The 20,264-nt window shown below is 42.1% G+C and overlaps 1 protein-coding gene across 3 annotated transcripts in view; it reads right to left on the bottom strand.

Annotated features, from left to right (window-relative positions):
• Positions 1-2,157: 2,157 nt before the first annotated feature.
• The window catches only part of SLC45A3 (solute carrier family 45 member 3), a 41,615-nt gene continuing 23,508 nt past the window's right edge, over positions 2,158-20,264 (bottom strand). For 2 of the 3 annotated variants that reach the window (XM_048496790.1, XM_048496791.1), the window contains exons 2-5: positions 14,039-14,445; positions 12,571-13,395; positions 10,101-10,366; positions 2,158-4,879 (exon numbers count right to left, since the gene is read on the bottom strand). In XM_048496790.1, the coding sequence (XP_048352747.1) occupies positions 4,448-4,879; positions 10,101-10,366; positions 12,571-13,395; positions 14,039-14,258 (1,743 nt within the window). In that variant the 5' untranslated portion in view covers positions 14,259-14,445 and the 3' untranslated portion in view covers positions 2,158-4,447. Of the gene's footprint in view, positions 4,880-10,100; positions 10,367-12,570; positions 13,396-14,038; positions 14,446-18,841; positions 18,974-20,264 lie in introns of those variants that run through there. The other variant, XM_048496792.1, reaches the window with a different exon arrangement.

Genomic DNA, 20,264 nt, shown 5'->3' on the forward strand with positions numbered 1-20,264 from the left:
GCTAACATGTACATTTGAATAATTAGATCCCACCTGCACTACATAACTGTCAAAAATTGAGGCTCGATTTATTCTGGTATTCATGGCAATGTTCAAACACTCCTGCTGTCCTTATTTGCCAGATAGGAAAAAGTGTTTCGCTTCAAAGGGAAGGAATGTGACAGCCACAGAAAGTGTATCTTGCACACACTTATAACCTGAGACTGATTGACATTGCTATTACTCCATAGCATGGGCGCCTCCTTGGAGTACTAACCACAGGTTCTCAACCTGCGTATCAGGATCCCCTTTGAGGGTCACACAATAGCTGTGGGATGGGTAAGTCGCAAATGCTGGGAATGATCGATTGCTGTTGCAAGATTGGGGGGAAAAGTTCTCCATCGTTTCTCCCAACCCCCCAAATAGGAAGTCAGGTCCTTGTGTTAAGTGAGAATGTAGGGCTGACATTTACACTTACAAGGAATTTTAAATAGTACAGCTCTCTCCCATAGATTTTTATATGCAGTTATAGGATGCATGCACATAACCCCAACACACAAAAAACAGATGTTTGACCTAGGATTGCTGGGAGTAGAAGAGTTCAAACTTGGTCCACCCAAGTTCAAGAAGCTTCAGAAAACACTGGCCTAATAAATAAGTCTTTCCTTTTTTGAAAAGAAGCCTTCACAAGAAGCAAATGAGATATGAATTACTGAAGACACTGTATCATGGCCCTTTTTACATGTCAACCTAGTTGCTGGAGATGAAGGTTGACAGAAAAATCTCTTTCATGAAAATATATCACTACCAGTAAATTCTCCCTGCCCAATCAAGGTGCTTAAGTTATGCTACTAAACAACAGTGGAAAGCTCCTAAAGCTGTGCAGAAGAAAGCACGGAGATTTATAGCCAAGCCATCCTTGGTTCCATTCAAATGCAACATGGAGCTGGAAATGCTTTTAGATGGAGCAGGCTAAAGCCCCAGGTATTCAAGGAGCTTGGCTCTCTCCAAGCATAATATACCGCCACCACCCATGATATCACATCTAGCTGCCAGAAACTAGCTGCACTTGTTTCATGCACAGGATTTTCTTCCTCTAACAGGAATTGATTAGAGCCATGACACAGCAGGAGGCTGGAGGTTTGGTGGCAGAGTGCCTTAGGCTTGTGGGAGAGTTGAATGCTAAGTTTACATGCAATTGTGGGAAACAGAAGAGATGTGTAGAGCTGCTCCATTCATGCCTTGGCTGATGTCTACACCTGTTAAATGCAGCACTTCCAAGAGAATCAACAGGAGCAAGGACGTAGGTAAGAGGGGGTTCTTGGGTTCAACCCCATTACATGTCCAAAGCTCCGCCCACCCGTTTGTGGGTTTTTTGTATTTTTTAAATGTTTTTCCGGTTTTTGGCCTGCAGGGGCTGCAGTTTTTAGGCTAGTTGCACCAAAATTTCAGAGATTTATTGGGAGACTCTCCTTATGATACCACTCAGTTTTGGTGAGGTTTGGTTCATGGAGGCCCAAAGTTATGGACTCCCAAAGGGGGTGCCTCCATCCCCATTGTTTCCAATGGGAGCTAATAGTAGATGGGGTTACCCTTTTGAGGGTCCATAACTTTGGAACCCCTGAACCAAACTTCACTAAACCTAGGTGGTATCATCACAATAGTCTCCCGCTGATACCACCCAGGTTTGGTGAATTTTGGTTCAGGGGGTCCAAAGCTATGGACCCCCAAAGTGGGTGCCCCATCCCCATTGTTTCCAATGGGAGCTAACAGTAGATGGGGATCCATAGCTTTGGGCCAAACTTCACCAAACCTGTGTGGTATCAGAAGGAGAGTCTCCTGAAAGATCCCCTAAAAGTTTGGTGCTGCTAGCTTAATAATTGCACCCCTGACAGCAGGCACCCTCCAAATTTCCCCAGATTCTCCTTTTAAATCCATCCCCTTTGGCATGGATTTAAAAAGAGAATCTGAGGTCCCCAGTTTAAACATTGAAAGTGATGCTGTTTCAGGGTGGGGAATAATCCACCCCAAAACAGCATCACTTTCAATGTTGTTTTAACTGGGGACCCCAGATTCTCCCTTTAAAGTACATTTAAAAGGAGAATCTGGGCTCCCTAGTTTAAACACCATTGAAAATGATGCTGTTTTGGGGTGGATTCCACATCACAGCAGCCGCCCATTGGGGAGTGGGGCAGGCAAAACTCAGATTTTGCACCTGGCTCCGTTTTCCTTAGCTCCATTTTCCCTGCCCGGGGGGGAGGGCAGAAGGGACTGCCGGCTGCTGGCTGGGAGCCCAACCATTGAGGTAGGGTGAGTGGGCAGGGCAAGGAGTCTGTCATCCTTGGCCTCATAGAGCTTTTAAAAGCACTGAGGCTGGGAGCAGGGCTTGGAGAGGCATGGCCCCCCAAACCCCCCTAACAAATCTATACCTACGTCACTGAACAGGAATGTAGAATCCCATGCCATTCCAAGAGACTGCAGCACGCAAGCTTTTGAAAAATGTACATAAGAATTCATTTCAATGCTATCACTTCCTTCACACTCCTAGACAAATTACCGTGGATTATCCATATACTAGAATGGTCTAGTAAAATACTTTAATCCAATGCTTTCTTGTAGCTTCTAGGAATGAAGACTACTCTTCCATATCAGAAACTGGGTTACTTCTCCCTCTGAAACTTTAATGATAAACACAACCAGAGGCTGTGGATTGTGGAAGTGTTAAAAACCTGTTGTCAGAAATCAAAAAAAATAAGTAGTGGAACATTTCTCCTTTTGCAGGCTTTAGTGATCTTCCTATGTGGTCTCCAAAAAAAGTTTTCTTAAGCTCCAATTGACTGGTGATCTTAAAACGTACCTTGGGACTTTTCCTCATGCATGTTATTTCTGCTTCTATACTTCCTTCTGAATAAGGGTATTTTCTGTATGGTATGATCCCCTTGGTTTGGCTGTTATGCTGTTTGCCTTTAATTCACTACTGTCTATTCAGCACCAAGATAATCGGTCAGGATTGCAGAACACTGTATATTTTATGCCACAAAGGGGCTGGATTGAATAGTCTTCACCCTCCCCCCTTCAGCTCTAAGGAGTCACATAGATAATGACTTGAAGACTCAAAGCATGAAGGAATTTATCATTACAACTAGAGAACAATATAATTTGTGGAGTCAAATGAAGAATTCTTGCCCTAGGGAAAATGGACTGAATTCAGTTTCCTGGTAGTCTTCCAGTTTTCTAATTTTAAGCTCCCTGATTTTTAAAAAATTGGTATTGGATATACAATGTCTGTACTGCACCATAGAAACAGCTGCTCTGAACTGAAGCTGAATGAATAGCTGCTAGCTATAATATGGCTCATTAAAAACTGCTTTGTAACAAAAAGATTTTCAAAAGCACAGTACACTGCAACATTTGCCTGGCAAGGGGAGCAACTCTGGTCTCTCTGGGTGGCAGAAATGCTGGATGACATGTTGGAAAACACAACTTGGAGCCTGCCCTTGTTGCATACAGAAATACAAGGGTTGTTTTTTTCCATCAATCCCTTTAGCACAGACAAACTGGCCACATTGCTCCTCTGGCAGGAAAGAAGGCATGCAAGTATTTGTACCCTGCTGGTACACTAAGGATTCTTTTCAGTGCCTTACAGTGGAAGGCTCTGTCATTTGTTTGTGCCAGTTAGTCACTTAAAGCCAAGTCTACAGAGGGGCATGTACTACAGCTTGTATTTACATAAGCCTTTCTGTTTGAGCTCACTGCAAGCTCTGTTTCCAGCATCTATGGGGGAAAGAGTATCAGATCAGGACCAGGCTTTTCATTTCCATCATGCCACTACATAATTCTTGCCAGCTCAACCACAGCATCCTCTGCTAAACAAGCCTCCTCCTGCACAGCTCTACCCAGTTTATTCATACCTCCATGATCTTCGCTTGCACTACATCTTGGAACGGATAACGGGTATGTGGGGCATTCCTTTATCCCTTCAAAAAGGGCAAGTGTGCCAACTCAGCCTCATTCCCCTGTGTTTTCCTAGTTCATATGAAGACAGGAAAAAGAATGATACATAGGGTACAGCTTAGACCCAAAATGAAAATAGACTAACAATAAGAAGGACATGCCAATAAGGAGGGAGGCTAACTATTCCAATCCATCCCTTGTGGCTTTTGCAGAGTGTCACTACTGAAAAGGTGGCCTTTTTTGTTTGCAAACCTGCAAGCCCCTTTGGCAGGCTTTTGAACAGAAGCACTTTGATGAATGCATCCAGGAGAAACAGATAACACTGTACCAGGCTCCCTTTCACTTGATACCCTGAGATCAGCCCACATTCTCCTTTCCTTCAAAACTTTTGCATGTGTCTTATTGCAACACAGCCGGGATGAGAGAAGGAAGGCAATATGTGCCTAGTTGACTGTTCTACATTATCCATTACAATGTGCACAATTTTTTCATAGTCTCTTTCTCCCCACCCTTCCTATACTGAATACTTGGCCATATCACTCTTGTCAAAGACAACTTTGGTTGCAAAATAAATAGCCACTAGTCCAAAGCCGGCAGCAGATGCCATATAAGCAGTGACTGACTGTGTGAACTGAACAATCGAACCCAGAAGGAGGGATGGGATGACCTGAGAGAGGAGGAAGGCACTGTCTAAGATGGCAAGGTCTGAACAGATGCCTCGACTTGCAGTTACAGCTTCTGATTCTCCCACCATCATCCTGAGTGAGACCTCGCAAGGTGAGCTGACGCAAAGAGCAGAGCCAGCCATAGGAGGAGAGAAGAGGCTTCCACCATGTCCATTCTGGTATGTCAGTTTTTGGCCAGAAAGGTGACTTTTGAGGAAGCTGGCCTTCTTGTCCAGTTGACCTGTATCTTCTTCTTTACTCTTGTACCTAGGCAAAAAGATCTGAAAGGAAAGAGGATGGTAAGATGCTGTATCTGAACAGTGAAGTCATTTTTAAAAGGTGCTGGAAGGAACAAGACATGTTGGACAACAAAGCTGTTCCACCAGCAAATACGGACTTGGCTTCAGTTCCAAGTAAATAAGGACCAGGAAGTCAGAGTTAGTTTTAGTCTGAGACTGGGCTTCCCCTGAGGTGCATGTATAGAGCAATGTTTTGTAGATGGATGCACTTCTGCTGTAAACAGATAGGGCTTTCTGTCTTTTGACACCATGTGTTTCTATTGGTCAAGGACAGCACTCTCACATGAAAGAACTAGTATCAGTTGTGTGTGTGGAAGGGGTGTATCTTACTGGGAGTTGGCTTAAAAGAAAGCTAGACTGCTGTAGTGGTCCGTATGTCAAACTAGGATGCAGGTTTGAATCCCTGCTCTGCCATGGATGCTTGTTGGGTGACCTAGGATGAGTCACTCTTTCATACAGGTTTGCAAGGATAACATGGAGGAATGGATATAAAATGTGTTGTCTTCTCACTGAGGAAAAAAGAGAGTATAAATATTTTAATACATTAATTAAAAAAAATTTAAGCTCTGGCCTCAGGTCAGGCAGCATATCTATATGTTAGAAAGATAAAGTGTGGCTTGCTTTCTACTGTAGTTGACATTGGTGTGAATGAAGTCTTAAGAATGTGTTTGCTCTTATCCAATTCTTCTTACAACTCAGCTGAATACGCACACAGTGGCTTAATACAAAATGCTCGCTGTGATGCTGAGGCACACCAAAGGCCTACCTGTCCCTAGTAGTGGTCACCCAGAGGCCCTTAGAAAGTTCACAGGAGAGGAAGAAGGGAACATAGAGGCATTTGCCATTTGTCTCTTACCTCACCTCAGTGCCTCTACTCAGAGTGGACCCGTGGTACAAGTAATCAGTTTGGATAGAGCAGACCTATATTCAGCAAATTTCCATAGAATCAATCAATCTTCATTTTAATCCACAAGGTAGGGAATTTGGGCATGTTTTTAAATACCATACAAGTCGAGACCTCAGCTTAATATACAAAAACTTTTAGAATACCCAATTTTGTCTGGAGACCCTCACCATATTTTTGTAGTTATGATGTCTATATGAATCATATGTCAGATGGAGTACTGCATGGCCTTTGTTGGTCATTGTCATTAGATGATATCTGCCCCTGTAGTTCTCATGCTCTGACAAGCTGAAACCACTTTTGGTTTTCTCATTACCAAATTCTCTCCTCCCCCCCCCCAATAAATTGCGACTTACACAACCACGAAAGCCAAAATTTTGCAAACATTATGGAAGCTGAATGCATCATTCAAGTTCCTATTTGTGCCCTTCTCACTGGAAGAACTGCAAAACTCACAGCTGAAATTGATGAACAGAGTTTACGTATCATCACAGGGAAAAGCATTGGAAGGCAGAAATTCTGGCACAGAAAACATAAAAATAGAAATGGAATAGCCCACTTTGGCCTGAGCCCATCAGGGATTGGAAATTAAGCAGGGTCAGCCACAGTCAGTAACTAGATAGAAGAGACCACCAAGAAGAATGAGACTGATATTCAGACGAAGACAATAGTACACCATCTCTGCTGATTTTATGCCTTGAACACCCCATGGCCAGAATCAACACGAGTTGGTTGCAACTAGATGGCATATTCTTCTCTCTCCCTAGCTGCAGACAGTTATATGGTCCTAGGGGTCAGCTGTTCCTTTCTCAGCTAGCTATAACTGGTCTTGTGTTTCATATTCCAAAACCATATGAGCTTAGAACCATGAATCTATTAAGGTCCAGAGTTTCATGACAGATGACATTTAAATTCCTCTTACAAATGCTGCTGCTTTTCTTTTAATGAGACAGGAAGATGAACCGCTTCCCATTTAGTACCAGCAGAAAGCTATACTGTTGTCAAAAGTTACATTAAAAACTCATCCCTCTGGGTACAGTTTTATAAGCGGTTTCATAGCAGCACCATTTCAAGCTACCATTTTGTAGAAACTGGGACTAGCTGAATTAGCAAGTCAGCAATTCACATTCCAGTTCTCCAGATGCCTGCATGTTAGAGGATAATCAGAACTGGTCACATGCAGGAAGAATGGTGGTAAGAACTGCAGGCAGTTAAACTGACCTGTGACCCTCTCAGATCATATCTCCACACAGCTGCAAACTCATGTGGTCCATGAGTTCATAACCTACCTTATCAGGTTGCTGCAAGGAAATTGAGAAATTATGAGAACTACCCAGAATAGTCCAAAATGCTGCTTAAATGCCATGTGCTATTAATATCATGGGAACTGACTGTGCATTCAAACTGTGTAACCCGCCATTCCCCCTCCTCATATTCTCTCCAATCTAAAACTGATCTTCCATAATGCTAGGGGAAATATAAAGGCACCACACTTTATTTTCTTTCTCTTATGGAGCTACCAGGAACTCAAACTCCTCTTCGTCAAGCATGCTTTCCCAATTAAATTAGCAGCCCCAATAGCTTTGAACAAAAAAGAAAAGAAAAAACATAGGAGAACCAATTACAATCTCAAGTGGTCATCGGTAGTTTAAGAGCAGGACATCATATGCCAACAGCACAAATACTTCATGCAATATACAGATATTTTTCCTCATGCTGACCCCATCTGTACCCATCTGTACAGAACACTGAATTGGCTCCTATGAAGCAACAGTGCAAGAGTGCTCACGGGGCAGTTCTTCCCATTCTTCCCACCCCCACCACCAGTAAGTCTGCAAAGAACTTATGCTGGAGTTTGTGGGACCCTGGTGAATTTAAAAAAATTGTATGGCCCAGGGGTCTGCATTAAGGAGGGAGAACCAGGTAGGAACCTCTCTTGATCCATTAGCAGTCTTAGCACTAGTGGAAATGCCACTGAAAGACACAGAAGGGAAGGAGGATTTCCCCCAGGATCCAAGGTACTGTCATTATCACCTTAAAACCCAACAATATGTGATATGGTTGGAAAGACAGTCCCTGTTCATCTTCATCTCATTTCCCCTCCTCCAGTTACTTCCAGCACTTCTCTCTTGCTTGGGTTAGAGACAAAAATACTGCAAATGATGAACATAGTACAAGGAGCTCAGGTCCCCTTTTGATCCTTTTTAAACAATGAAAATTAGACTCCTACCCCCAACTTTGATGTGAGTGGCACAGACTCATAAAACACATAAACATGGTCACTTCCACTGTGTCTACCTTGGCCCTCAAAGAATAGTTTGCATTGTTTCGAGGGCAGTCCAGTTATAAGCTGAAAGTCTTACCTGACAAAGCTGAAGACCTACTGGATTCAATACAGTCTATTTATTGTCAGACCTTCTAAATATTTCTTAGTTCAGTGGAGGGATTTTTTCTATCGCATTAACTTGAGCTCCTCTTGGATCTCATTACCATCTTTATCAGGCATATATTTCAATTATTGAGAAACAAAGATTGGTTTGTGTTAAAGTTTCATTTGTCCGATGGGCTTTTGGAACACAGTAACCTGTGTGACCTTGAAACGTGCAGAATGAGAGATAGTTAAACAAGTTTTGAGAACTGATAAAAGAAGTGGGAAACACTCTGAAATAATGCTGTGCAGATTTTGAGCAATGAAATAACTGTAGTCTACTGTATTTACAAGAAATGATAATCATCCCCCAACTCCCACTGCTAGATCCATTTAAAATACAGGGGGAGGCTTTTTGAAAAGAAATGAATCAATTCACAAGAATTAATTCATGGAAAGGGTAAAGCTGAAGGAATTTTGACCCCGTTAGTCATTTTGAGTACCACCTCACTGCACTATCAGCCTTGAAAGTATAGCCCTTTCCTCCTGTTCCCTATTCAACTACGGATGGTTGAAGAATTCATCCAAAGGGTGGAAGTTCTCATGCTCAGATGCTTGTATCATAGCACAATTAAAGGGCATGCGTGAAATGCAACCGACTTACACGGCTTGCTCATGTGAAGCTTCAGACAGGGTTAGTCTTGCAGGCTCTCACAACACTGGATTGGCAGCTGTTATGGAGTAACTGTTTGTTGATTCAGTTCAGAAGAAGGGAGAAGCAAACAAATCAGAACACAAGAAGGAGACACAAAAAGGACTGACAAAAGGCAGAGAGCAAAAAAGGTTTTAGAAACAGTAAAATGCCCATGAGGGAGATGGCTACAAGGAGATGTATATTTAAGCAGTGGCACAACTAAGGGAAGAGGAGAGGGGCCAAGGCCATGAACAGGTAGTGACAGATTAATTATCCTTGTTGAATTATGTCCCCCCCCCCCCCCCACTGGGAACACTTGCACACGCTTTCAACATGGCAGGTGAAAAGCCATATGTGAGATTGCTGTAAGGCTTAGGGGCCAGAATATATGTTATGCCATAGCAGGGGTAGCTGAAGTCATTTTGCCACTCTACATGCCCTCTTCCTGTGCTAGGTCCCAGGCTAGGTCCAAGGTGAACCCCACAGGCAGTGGCCTCAGAATTTAGCAGCAGGAACAGGGTGTGAATATGTGTGTCGGCAGGAAGGGGGCTGCTTCTACCACCAATTAGCCTATCGTGGAGTTGCGGGCCTGGAACTAAAGATGTGCAATTTGGGATTAAAAAAAGAAAGCATGCCAAGGGGCTAGACTAGATTGAAGCTGTGGCCCTAGAGAAGGAGGAAGTTAATTCTGCCCCTTGGTGCACTTCTGGAGTGTACTTCCCTTGATCGCTTTATCCCAGGGCAAAAGGAAGAAGTCAGTATCTGTACTGTGCCTGTTTCCTTCATCCTCATAAAGAGCCCTAAGAGGTCTGCACACCTTCAGCCATTCCAGGTTGCTTCCTTGGAATTGCCTTGAGAATGCAAGTCAGAAAAATGAAGCAGAAAGCAGCCCCCAACCCTGTCCCAGAAAGGCAAAATGATTAAACAAACAATATCTTGAGTTCTCTGGTTTACCACATTGTGAACTTTCCTCTGCAACTTTATTTCTAGGTTGCCGCTCTGCCAAAAGTTCTCAACAGATCACTGAGAGATCAATGTCACTTGATATAGGCCAGGGTCTATAAAAGCTTATATTGCCCTTATAAGTTAAAATGATCAGTTGTTTCAAACCCTCTGAGCAAAAAGCAATTTCTGTTCAACAAACTGGACTCTGCTTTGCCCATTTTGCCTGAACCATCCCCTTTAAGAAGCCTTCTACTAATGTGAGATACACACACACACGCACACGCTACCTTACCTGTTTTTCATGATGATAAAGCGATGCCAGTGTGTAAGGCAAAATCTGCAGCACTGAGAAGGGGAAGCCTGTTAGAGCGGCAGAAACAGTGACAATAACAACATTCTGTGAGAAGCACATGATGAAGGCAGTCAGTGGGAAAAAGGCCACACTGGCGAGGTAGACCATTCGTGTCCCAAACTGTTTCACCATCCGATCCATGATTGTTGAGAAGAAGATAGAGATGACACACTGGAGAAAGAGGCCCAAGCTACCCATCCGAATACCTGAGAAGAGATGCAGGTACACTGGATGAGATGGGAAGGTAGGCTACCCAAGATAGCCTGGTCAACCTGCTTTGGCCACAGGTTCCGTTTTCAGATCTTTAAATTATAACTCTCTCCATTGCAGCATGGAAGGCTGCTTCTTTGACTTTTCAATGCAGAACCAAAAATTGTTATCCATGGCCTATGTATCCCTTAATAGTCTGTGTTAATTATTGTACATGAGATATCAAAATATGAACTCAAGAAGTTAACTGTAGCCAAGAGGTTAACCTGTGAACAGCCCTAGTTTGTGGGCCTGGAGCCCCTAAGACTTGACCACAAATTCCACGGAAGCATTAAAACTGGTGGTTAGACTTCAGCTGATAAGAGTTTCTCATCCACAACATTCTTTAAGACCTCCACAGAGTCTGGACTTTCCCTCATCACCAAAGGGAATGATATACAAGCCATGGCAACATATCACTGCAATCACTGAATGCCATTGTTGGTATTCAACAGAGCCTCTAGTGCAGGCAGGACTTGTAGGCACCACACGGCTATATATGTTTATTTTGAATGTAATTTAATATAATTAAATCAGGGTCACATCAACCTCAAGATGAATTATATTGGAACCAAAAAGAGCAGCCAAAAGACTGCTGGAGGCATTCCATAAATCCTACCACTAAAACACCTTTTAAAACTAAGAAAGAAAAGATTAAATCTTGATTCCATTTTCAAAGCCCTTACAAAAGAAAGGATTTATACTTGTGGAATGGCACATGCCAACCACAGGACATGCACCAGGATGATCTTGTAGTAACCAAGCCATCTGCGAAGTTCTTGAGAAGATTTCTGCTCATAAACCATAAAGGAAACCATCATCCCTGATTTATTACTGAATCAAAGGCATTGAATGTTTAAAGAAATAGTAAATCAATGCTAAGAAAGGAAAATTGCTTTTACTTCCTCTCCAACATAACATATGAAATGCAGCCTACACATCTTCCAAGCATGCATATCTTGGGTCAGACAGCATTTTACACATAACATTGGGGCAAAACAGCAGATCAAGGTAATGTCTGAAGGTGTACTCATATTTATTCAGCAGAATTTATTCAGCATCAAGGTTCACCACAAGGCAATTATATGCTAGAGAACTGGCATACTTCATTAAATATAATTATGAGACACCATGTTCAGCTGTCCCACCCCCCATCACAGAAATAGTTTTGGGGAGCAGAATGAGAAAAATTTCTTTCTAGAGACTCAGTGACAGACATCGTCTGCAGTAGTGATGGATTATTAGTTTGGTCTTACTTTGTAGGATTCAGATCATATATTTTGTGTAAACATGAACAATAAACTACACTCCCAAGCTTTCACAAGTGGAGAATCTAGGGTCCTAACAAGAGAAAGTGGGTTGTAGGTCTTTATCATAATACACAGAGAAACCATGTTGAGGAAATGAAACACTAAGGTATTAACTGCCAAAGATTTTTTTGCTCTTAAAGACACAGTATTTAATTATGCTGTCATGCAATTTGTATGTGAACAGTAACCAAGTTCTTCATAGAAAATAAATTCTCTTGTATATGTTTCCTAGGTTACTTTATAAATTTGTTTATTATACAATCCTGCTAAATTCAACTTTGATTCTAATGAGGTTCAAATATGGTTATTAAATGGAACAAATATGCAGTGATACTCAAATTTGCTTTATTACTCAAATAAATAGGACAAATGCCTTTAGTTAGTAAGCATAAGAATGAGCCTGCTGAAGCAGACCTTGCTCTGTGTGTGTGTGTGTGTGTGTGTGTGTGTGTGTGTGTGTAATCTTTAATTTGAATGCTTAGTGAATTTAAACAAACATCATTCCTTACTAGTACAGTGTAAAGCAACGAGGTTCAAGCCTATTCAACAAGCACATTAAAAAAGAAGATGTTAAACTTGGATTTCCTAAACTTAGCACTAACAGCAGCAAAAGATCACACAGACACTAACTGGCCTCATTCCACCATCCATTCCTCCACTTCCTTCTCCTTTGCAAAGAATTCCAAGGTCAGAAAGAACAGACAGTTTGCAACCAAACATAAAGAATAACTTTCTCCCAGTTGGCTTTGCTTGCATCATTATCAGTGTCGCTAGCTGAACTGTTTAGTACAGATATCAGTTTCAGAAGCATAAGCAACAAGCTTCTCTTTCTCCCTTCCCCATCAATTTACCTTCATCGTAGTTTCGTCTGGCTTCTGTGCCTGGCTCAGCTCTGGGAACTCCCTGGTACAGCCCTTCCCCAACAAAGTCCGTGTAAAACAGCATGAATGTCATGAGGGCCATCCAGCTGCACAGCTCAGCCACAAAAAGCTGCTGGATCACCTTGGGGATATGGCAGCACAGTCCATGCAGGCGTGGAACCAAGGCACAAAGATTCTTAAATGACTGGACCAAATGTCGAACCCTCAGAAAGCTCTTTGGAGCCCAGCAAGAGCAGCAGCTAAGGGGAAGGGGCATGGAGGAATCCTTCATAGCAGGGCTTGACAGAACTTCAGCCTGGGTTACCACCTCCTCGGTCACAAAGGCAGTAGCCACAACACAGCTGAGAAAGATGATGGTGAGGAGGCTGAAGAGGCATTCTTCTTGTCCGCCCAAGTAAGGAGCTAGGAAGCTACTGTCCCAGTTGATTGCTGGCAGTAGGTATCCAATGCAGCCACCGAGGCTGATCATGAAGGAATACATGGAGAAGGCCTGCCGACAGCTGTCTGGATCATGGAAGAGATCGGAGAGAAGAGCCTCCAGGGGGGTGAAGCAGACTTGACCACAGAAGTCAAGCAGGCCAATGCCCATGATAAGAAAGGCTATCTCCAGAGAGCGGGTGTTCAAAGTAAGAAGGCTAGCCAGGTGATGAGCATGAGGGATGATCAGAAGGCTCAGCAAAACTCCCAGACACAGGACCCAGATGAAAGGCCGTCGCCGCCCATAGCTACTGCGCCAGTGGTCGCTGGCAGAGCCAATGAGAGACACAAATAGTAGACCTAGAACAGGCCCAATTCCTAGAATTGAGAGGACAAAACATATTATTTGACAGGGAGGGATTTAACAGACAGTGGCTGTCACACAACCAAGTACACCCAAACTCAGTATCCAGTACCAGACTGACAAATCACAGGCTTCAAAGATCATATGAAGGGCTTCACCAAGGAAAAAATTAAAAAAATTCTAAGCATTGCTTTATATGGTTCTTATGCCATTCTAGGTTTCAGCTAATTGATTAGATTGTTTTATTGACTGATTACAAGCAATTTTTATTTCACTATGAACGTTTGTCCGAGGCACATATTTGTAGGGAAATGGCATTTTCACTAGCTGTGTGTACAACACAGTGATTCAGTTCTGGCTCCAATGGAGTCTAGAGCTTCCAAATTATTATATATAAAGCCCCACTTTGCAGGAGATTATAGACATTTTATTGAATGTTAACAGAGGTCTATGCAACTTTGGCAGCATAGGGATTTACTTCTCTCTCTCACACATACCTAAATGTGAGACAAATTGCTAACGGTATGCATAAAGTGAATATTGTATATTTCAAAACACATCAAAGCACTACAGTTTACTCCATCACACCTGACCTAGCATAGAGAATAGACATTATACACACAAATGAAAACAAAGCCAACCATGAAAGCAACCTACCCAGAACCATGGTCATGAACTTCTCCTCCACTCCAACTTCCAACAGGAGTGGTGGCACATAGGTGACGCCTGCAGCTAGACAGACTTCCAGGCCAAAAGTCAGTGAGTTGACCAGCAGTAGTTGGGCTTTACGGTTCTGAAACAGCATGCTGATCCACGCTTTCTGAGCCATACTGCTCTTGCACCTCAGCATCAGAAAACTGTGCCCTGCCAATAACATTCTCCTCAAGATGAGCCAAAGTAAGATATCATAGTCCTGTGTCTTCTTCTGAGGCTCAATGGCAAGTGCTTGGTGGCCATTTTTAAGCCAGTACTGAGCCACCGCTGTTGTGCTAGTCAAACCAATACATAGTCTGGGCTCAGAATAGGAAGAGGAATATTCCAGAACCTTTCTTGTGCTTCACATTCTACATAAGAAAAAGAGAAAAGTTAAACACAACACATGTCAACAGTAAATTTTGTCAAGTCTACACATTTAGACTATGAGAAAAGCAGACAGCCAACTCCTTAATATAAATCTTTCCCACCATCCACTGTTCACTCAAGAACAGGTATCAGATTAAATAGTTCCTTTTGTCCGGGGCCTAGCTTCCACCTGCAGTATATCTTACTGCCTACATCAACACAGGAGTTTAAATGACTTTGCAACAGGTTCAGCTGCATGGTTTCTCTCAAAGATCCCTGGATCTGTAGATCACAAGAATTTTCTGCTAGAGCTCTCTCTAGTTCTAGGAGCTTCACAAAATGAAATTTTTCAGGGGTCTTTGATTAGGTGCCATAACAGTAAGGCTAGCTCCACACGATTAGATATTGTCCTATAGCAATAATTTGCAACTGGATTTCTCTATGTGGAGAACACCACCCAGCAGGTAAATGATTACTACAGCACAATGGTAGTACAGTGCCCAATTATGCATGAATGCAGTCATAAACTTGCTAGGACCTGGGCTATATTATTTGATGCCCAAATTCCAGTCACCAAGTTAATCATTTACTTGCTCTTATATATGTGCTTCATTACTAAAACACTGTTCTGTCATAAATATTACCAAAGAAAATGAGCAAATAAGAACATTTTTGTGCTCACACTTTGTGAGGAGAAAGGTGGCCTAATTTTTTTTAATGGAATAAATGCAAAGGGGGAGGTTTCAAACATATGCTAAACCACACCGGGGCTCAGTTACAATCCAGCTCGTTAGTCACAGGTTAAGAAGAAGAAGAGTTGGATTTATATCCCCCCTTTCTCTCCTGCAGGAGACTCAAAGGGGCTTACAATCTCCTTGCCCTTCCCCCCTCACAACAAACACCCTGTGAGGTAGGTGGGGCTGAGAGAGCTCCGAGAAGCTTTGACTAGCCCAAGGTCACCCAGCTGGCGTGTGTGAGAGTGTACAGGCTAATCTGAATTCCCCAGATAAGCCTCCACAGCTCAGGTGGCAGAGCGGGGAATCAAACCCGGTTCCTCCAGATTAGATACACGAGCTCTTAACCTCCTACACCACTGCTGCTCCTTAAGAAACACAACAACAATATCCAGTAGGTGGCACAATTGTCTCCAAGACAATGTCCTCCCTGTTACTAGGGTGCTGAAAGTCTATTCCATCATAATCCATTACTTTAATAGCCAGTTTATCTCTAAATGACTGAGCTTTTCTTGCTGCAGCTTTGAGGTCATAGCCTGAGGCCCCACAAAGCACTCTCTCTTAATGTGGAAGCTCACAAAATATTGATTTTCTACTACTAGCATATTCACACCTCTTTGTGAAAAGGCATCTTTCCAGGCCAAAATTCATTTTGCTTTGCACTGTATCAAAAACCGCCTTCCCTTCAAACTTAGACACTGTTGTCCTGTCAATTCTTTTACCAACACAGAAAGACAGAGTATTTACAGCAGTTCGACAATTACAAAATCCTCTGCAGTTGGGATTAAAAGGCTTTATAGCCACCTAGAAAGTGATTCATATATACTAGAGAATATGAAGGTCTAGATAGTTGGTTTGAAGAGGAAAAACTGATTTTTTTTCTGTGTCACATAAATGGTTGCAATCCAACTACAACCACATTTTATAATACCAATATATTTGAGGATCACAGGTGTTCCCCTTAACGTGCCAAATAATGCATTCCATTAATAAAGAGCTCCAAAATTTAGGGTTTGTTCTTCAGATTCCTTATTGGGCTCTCTTGGCTACATAAAGGGGAACAGATATCTTGAAACAAGCACACCTTAAACATAAGTCTATGCTACTATTCCCCTATCCAGTGAAATGAACATATATTGGTTTATATTATCCAAGTGAGAACAATTCCCTTTAAGGAACACTTTAAAGAATATTCAATATCCCACCAGAACTTTTCAATGAAGTGTGGCCATGGATTTTCAAAGTCCCCAAACCTGCTCTTGTCCAAGTATTAACATTTTTTTCTAAAAATCAAAACAAACTCCAAAATACAGACACTGTTTTGTTTATTTATTTTTGGGAAACTACTAACTGGATTCACCCTGGGAAAATTTGTTGCAGTTTAAAAGTGTTAAATATTCACACCTGCACAACATGCAGTCACAAAGTTGGCAAGTCTACTGACAAGGAATTATCCTTGAGAAATGGCTCTGATAGATAACTATACCAAGATTCTTTCCCACCTCAGCCAAGATGATGACAGAATGATCACTTTAAAAAGTCCATGTTTTCCAAGAACCCAAAGCAAACTATTGATTGATGTTGCGGCTGTCCAGATAATTCATGTGGCCCACACCTCTCAAACATCCTGAGAACATTCAGAGGAAAACCCAGAAGAGGCCAATTCTCATGAACTCTGACTCAAACCTCAGGGGCCTCTTTAGCCTTCTCTAGGTGAACAATTTCTCCCAAGTGATGCAATTATGGCCATTAAGGGAGGAGCCTCTTCTTCGCTCAGAGTTGAGAAGTTCATGGGGCCTTCTCATCATTCTACGCATAACTGATACAGGCAGACATTTTCATGCCTCATCTCTTCCGTCCCCCAACAACTCATTTGCCCATCACCCATCTTCATAGCTGAAGCCTGTCTACCAAGCAACAAAATTATTTTACTTCTGGCATATTCAGGAAAAAAGCAGACCATGGCAAATGGGAAAAAGCCACAAGGACACACCAATAGAAAATTAATGCACCCCACTTGGGTTACAGAGGCCAAACTGAAGCTGTTTCACTTCTCACAAGAAGATTCCATAAACTCCCATCCAGTCAATTGTCTTCCACAAGTCTTATGCACTTTAACAGATTAAATAATGGAAGAAGGGGAGGGGCTGGCAAGTGTGGAGATGAAAGCAGCAGCACACAAAACAGACTGGGAAAAGTTTTGTAGGTGTACAGCCAGGTGTATTTATAGCCTAAGATGCACTTCTCACATCTGCTTCCTAACAATTCTGTATAGAAGTTAACTTGACAAATGTAAAAGCAGCTCTGCTTAGGTTAACTAAAGCACCTGCCATATGCAATATTTCTTCCTATGCCCAGGATACACAGGAGCAGCAATACAAATCCTTGCCACTCCCCCACATTCAAAATGTATATTAGCACTGTATCCAGGATGACTGGGTGGACCACTGCTGCAAAATTACTAGTTTCATAGAAATTATGGAGTTTCTCAGCTTTCAGTGGGGTAGCCAATTTGCAGCAGCAAACACACATGAGTTTTGAGGCCTCTTAAATATTAAGCACTGTACTGAAGCATAAGCAAATACGCCAAACAAAACCTCAGTAGAGTATATACAGTAGAAGGGGAAGGAAAGTTACAAAAAGTGGGGTTAACATCATAAACTGATAAACTGTAATTGGTGATGAACATAATGCTATCATAGTGTTCCATGCAAATCAATAATGCGTGATTCAGCCAAGGACCAAAAGTGCACAATAGCAAGGGGATTTCATGTAATACTGGTTCTATTAATTTGTCTTATCTATTTCTGCAGAATACAGAAGAAATTGGATGACTTGTTTGGACTCAAGAGTTGCTACCCCTCCACATGGAAAGGGAAGAGATTACAATCTGCACATATTAACTCAATCAGAATCTATGAAATCTTTTAAAAAATGCAGTTTGGCCAAGCAGCTGACAGAATAACTAGACAGGCAGTTTTAAAACTCATCAATGTGAACTCTATTTGGGATATATACACATAACACTTTCCCTGAAGCCTTGAAACTCAAGTTAGAGCACTTCAGCCATTTCAGAAGTACCATCCCAGATGAACTCACACACCTTTCAGATTTTGAAAGAAGCAGAGACTACTTTGGAGAGAACTGATCTACATAGTACCACACTACTACTACTACTACTACTACTACTACTACTACAACTACTACTACTACTTTAGAGAGAACCTGCCATAGTGTGTGCAGTAGTACTAGTCAAAGGGCAGGAATCCCTGGAGTCCCAATGAGCTTTTACTACAAATATACTGTAGATGAGTTTTCTTGACACGCTGAAAAAAGGAGACCTGTTTGTAGAACAGACCTCAGATCCATACAAATCCTCTTCCTTACTGTAATTTACAAAACATATTCCCAAGTGGATCTGTAGCCTCTCTACTTCCACCAGCAGTGAGTCACAGAACAACCACAGCTTTTAACTGAAATGACATTTCTCTCAAAATATTTGCTATCCTCTTCAAGGAGGAACATTTGTCAGACTGACATCAGCAGAATTCTTCTGGGATGGAAATAGAAGGCAACAGACAGCTTAACAGTAAGATAGGCTGCTCCAACCTCACCAAAACTCTGAAAAGTTATTACTCATCCCCCGTATCAGGAACCAACTCACCTTGTTTCCCAAAGCAATTGGTCAAAAGTGAGTGAGCAAACTCCAGGAACATTGGACTCATCCGCACAGACAAAGCTTCTTTAACAAAGTGAGCCTGACCCGACACAAGAGAGCGCACCCATTGTAAGGGAGTGTATTCCTTTGCAAGGAGGAGGCGGGCCCAAGTTAACTTACACTCAGCACACCTATTCTCTTTGGTTTGGGAGCCCGCCCTACTGCTTTTTCCTTTTTTAGTGATGTCAATAGCAAAAAAATAGTCACTCTGTAAAACTCTTGTATTTTGATGGAGAGTACAATAAAATATCAGAGTTCTCTTTACAGTGAGCTTCATGCTCATTTTTCTGAAATATCACTGCTCCACAAAATAGAATGGAGGGCTCCAGTTACAAGCCTCTCTCAGCCTATGGTGACAGCATTGCAAATAGAAGTACAGCAGGTAAAGCCCTTCAAGAGAAGGAAAGTTCCCTATGCTGATCACATGGTTGTTAAGGCTGTAGAAGCCCTTCTTGAGAACAAAGACGCACAGTTGACAATCCTGCCATGAAAACAGTCACACAAGTTAGTGTTCATCAGATTTCAGGTCAGAGTAATTTATATTAAAGTGGTACCTAGATGACATGCCACAACAGGGGATTTTATTCCAGGAGCAAATATGAAGATAGGGTTGTTTTAGACATGCCCTTCCTGTGGCAGTTCTAGATAATCTGGGTGTAAACTGAAAAGAACACAGTAGCTAAGACAAATGTTATGTACGTGCAGATTGGGAGCACACCAACTTCACATACATTGTCCAATTCACAGTAGACAGCAACAAGAACAGCATACTCCCAATACATGTGGTTGTTGGGCTCCCAGTTTACAAGGACATAACACCTGAAGACAGCTGTTACCAGGATACTGTACACATTAAAATGAGCGAGGTGTAAGCTGTTCCAAGTTACTTCTCAACAATCTGGAGGAAGTATGGCTTAGGGCAAGAAGAAGGGAAACCTATCTATTTTTAAAACAATAATATGTCCTCTATTTTGCTGGTGCCAGTTTGGCTACAAATAACAGTCTCCACTGCAAGCAGGCTTATATTATAAATCACAACAGGTTTTGCTGGCAGACCAGATTCACTAGGCACACTGCCACATCAGATGGTAGAGGAAGAAGTCCAACCAAGGAGGGATATTTGCAACCCATCATGGTAAAAATAATGCAACAGACAAGATACTCCAAGAAGTCAATCTTGGTTTGTATTTTGCACATGTTCACATGTCACTTCAGGCTTTTATAATTCCACAAGGAAATGTCAAATTCTATACTCAAAATTAAGCAAGAGGAACAGTAAGAGAGGAGAGCTGAAGAGCTGCCAAAGCAAAAGGAGGGACAAATCACATTTCCTTGAGCATCTTTTCCATTAGATCTAACCCCTAATTAT

Source organism: Sphaerodactylus townsendi, linkage group LG05, assembly GCF_021028975.2.
Source record: "Sphaerodactylus townsendi isolate TG3544 linkage group LG05, MPM_Stown_v2.3, whole genome shotgun sequence".
Taxonomy (NCBI): Eukaryota; Metazoa; Chordata; class Lepidosauria; order Squamata; family Sphaerodactylidae; genus Sphaerodactylus; species Sphaerodactylus townsendi.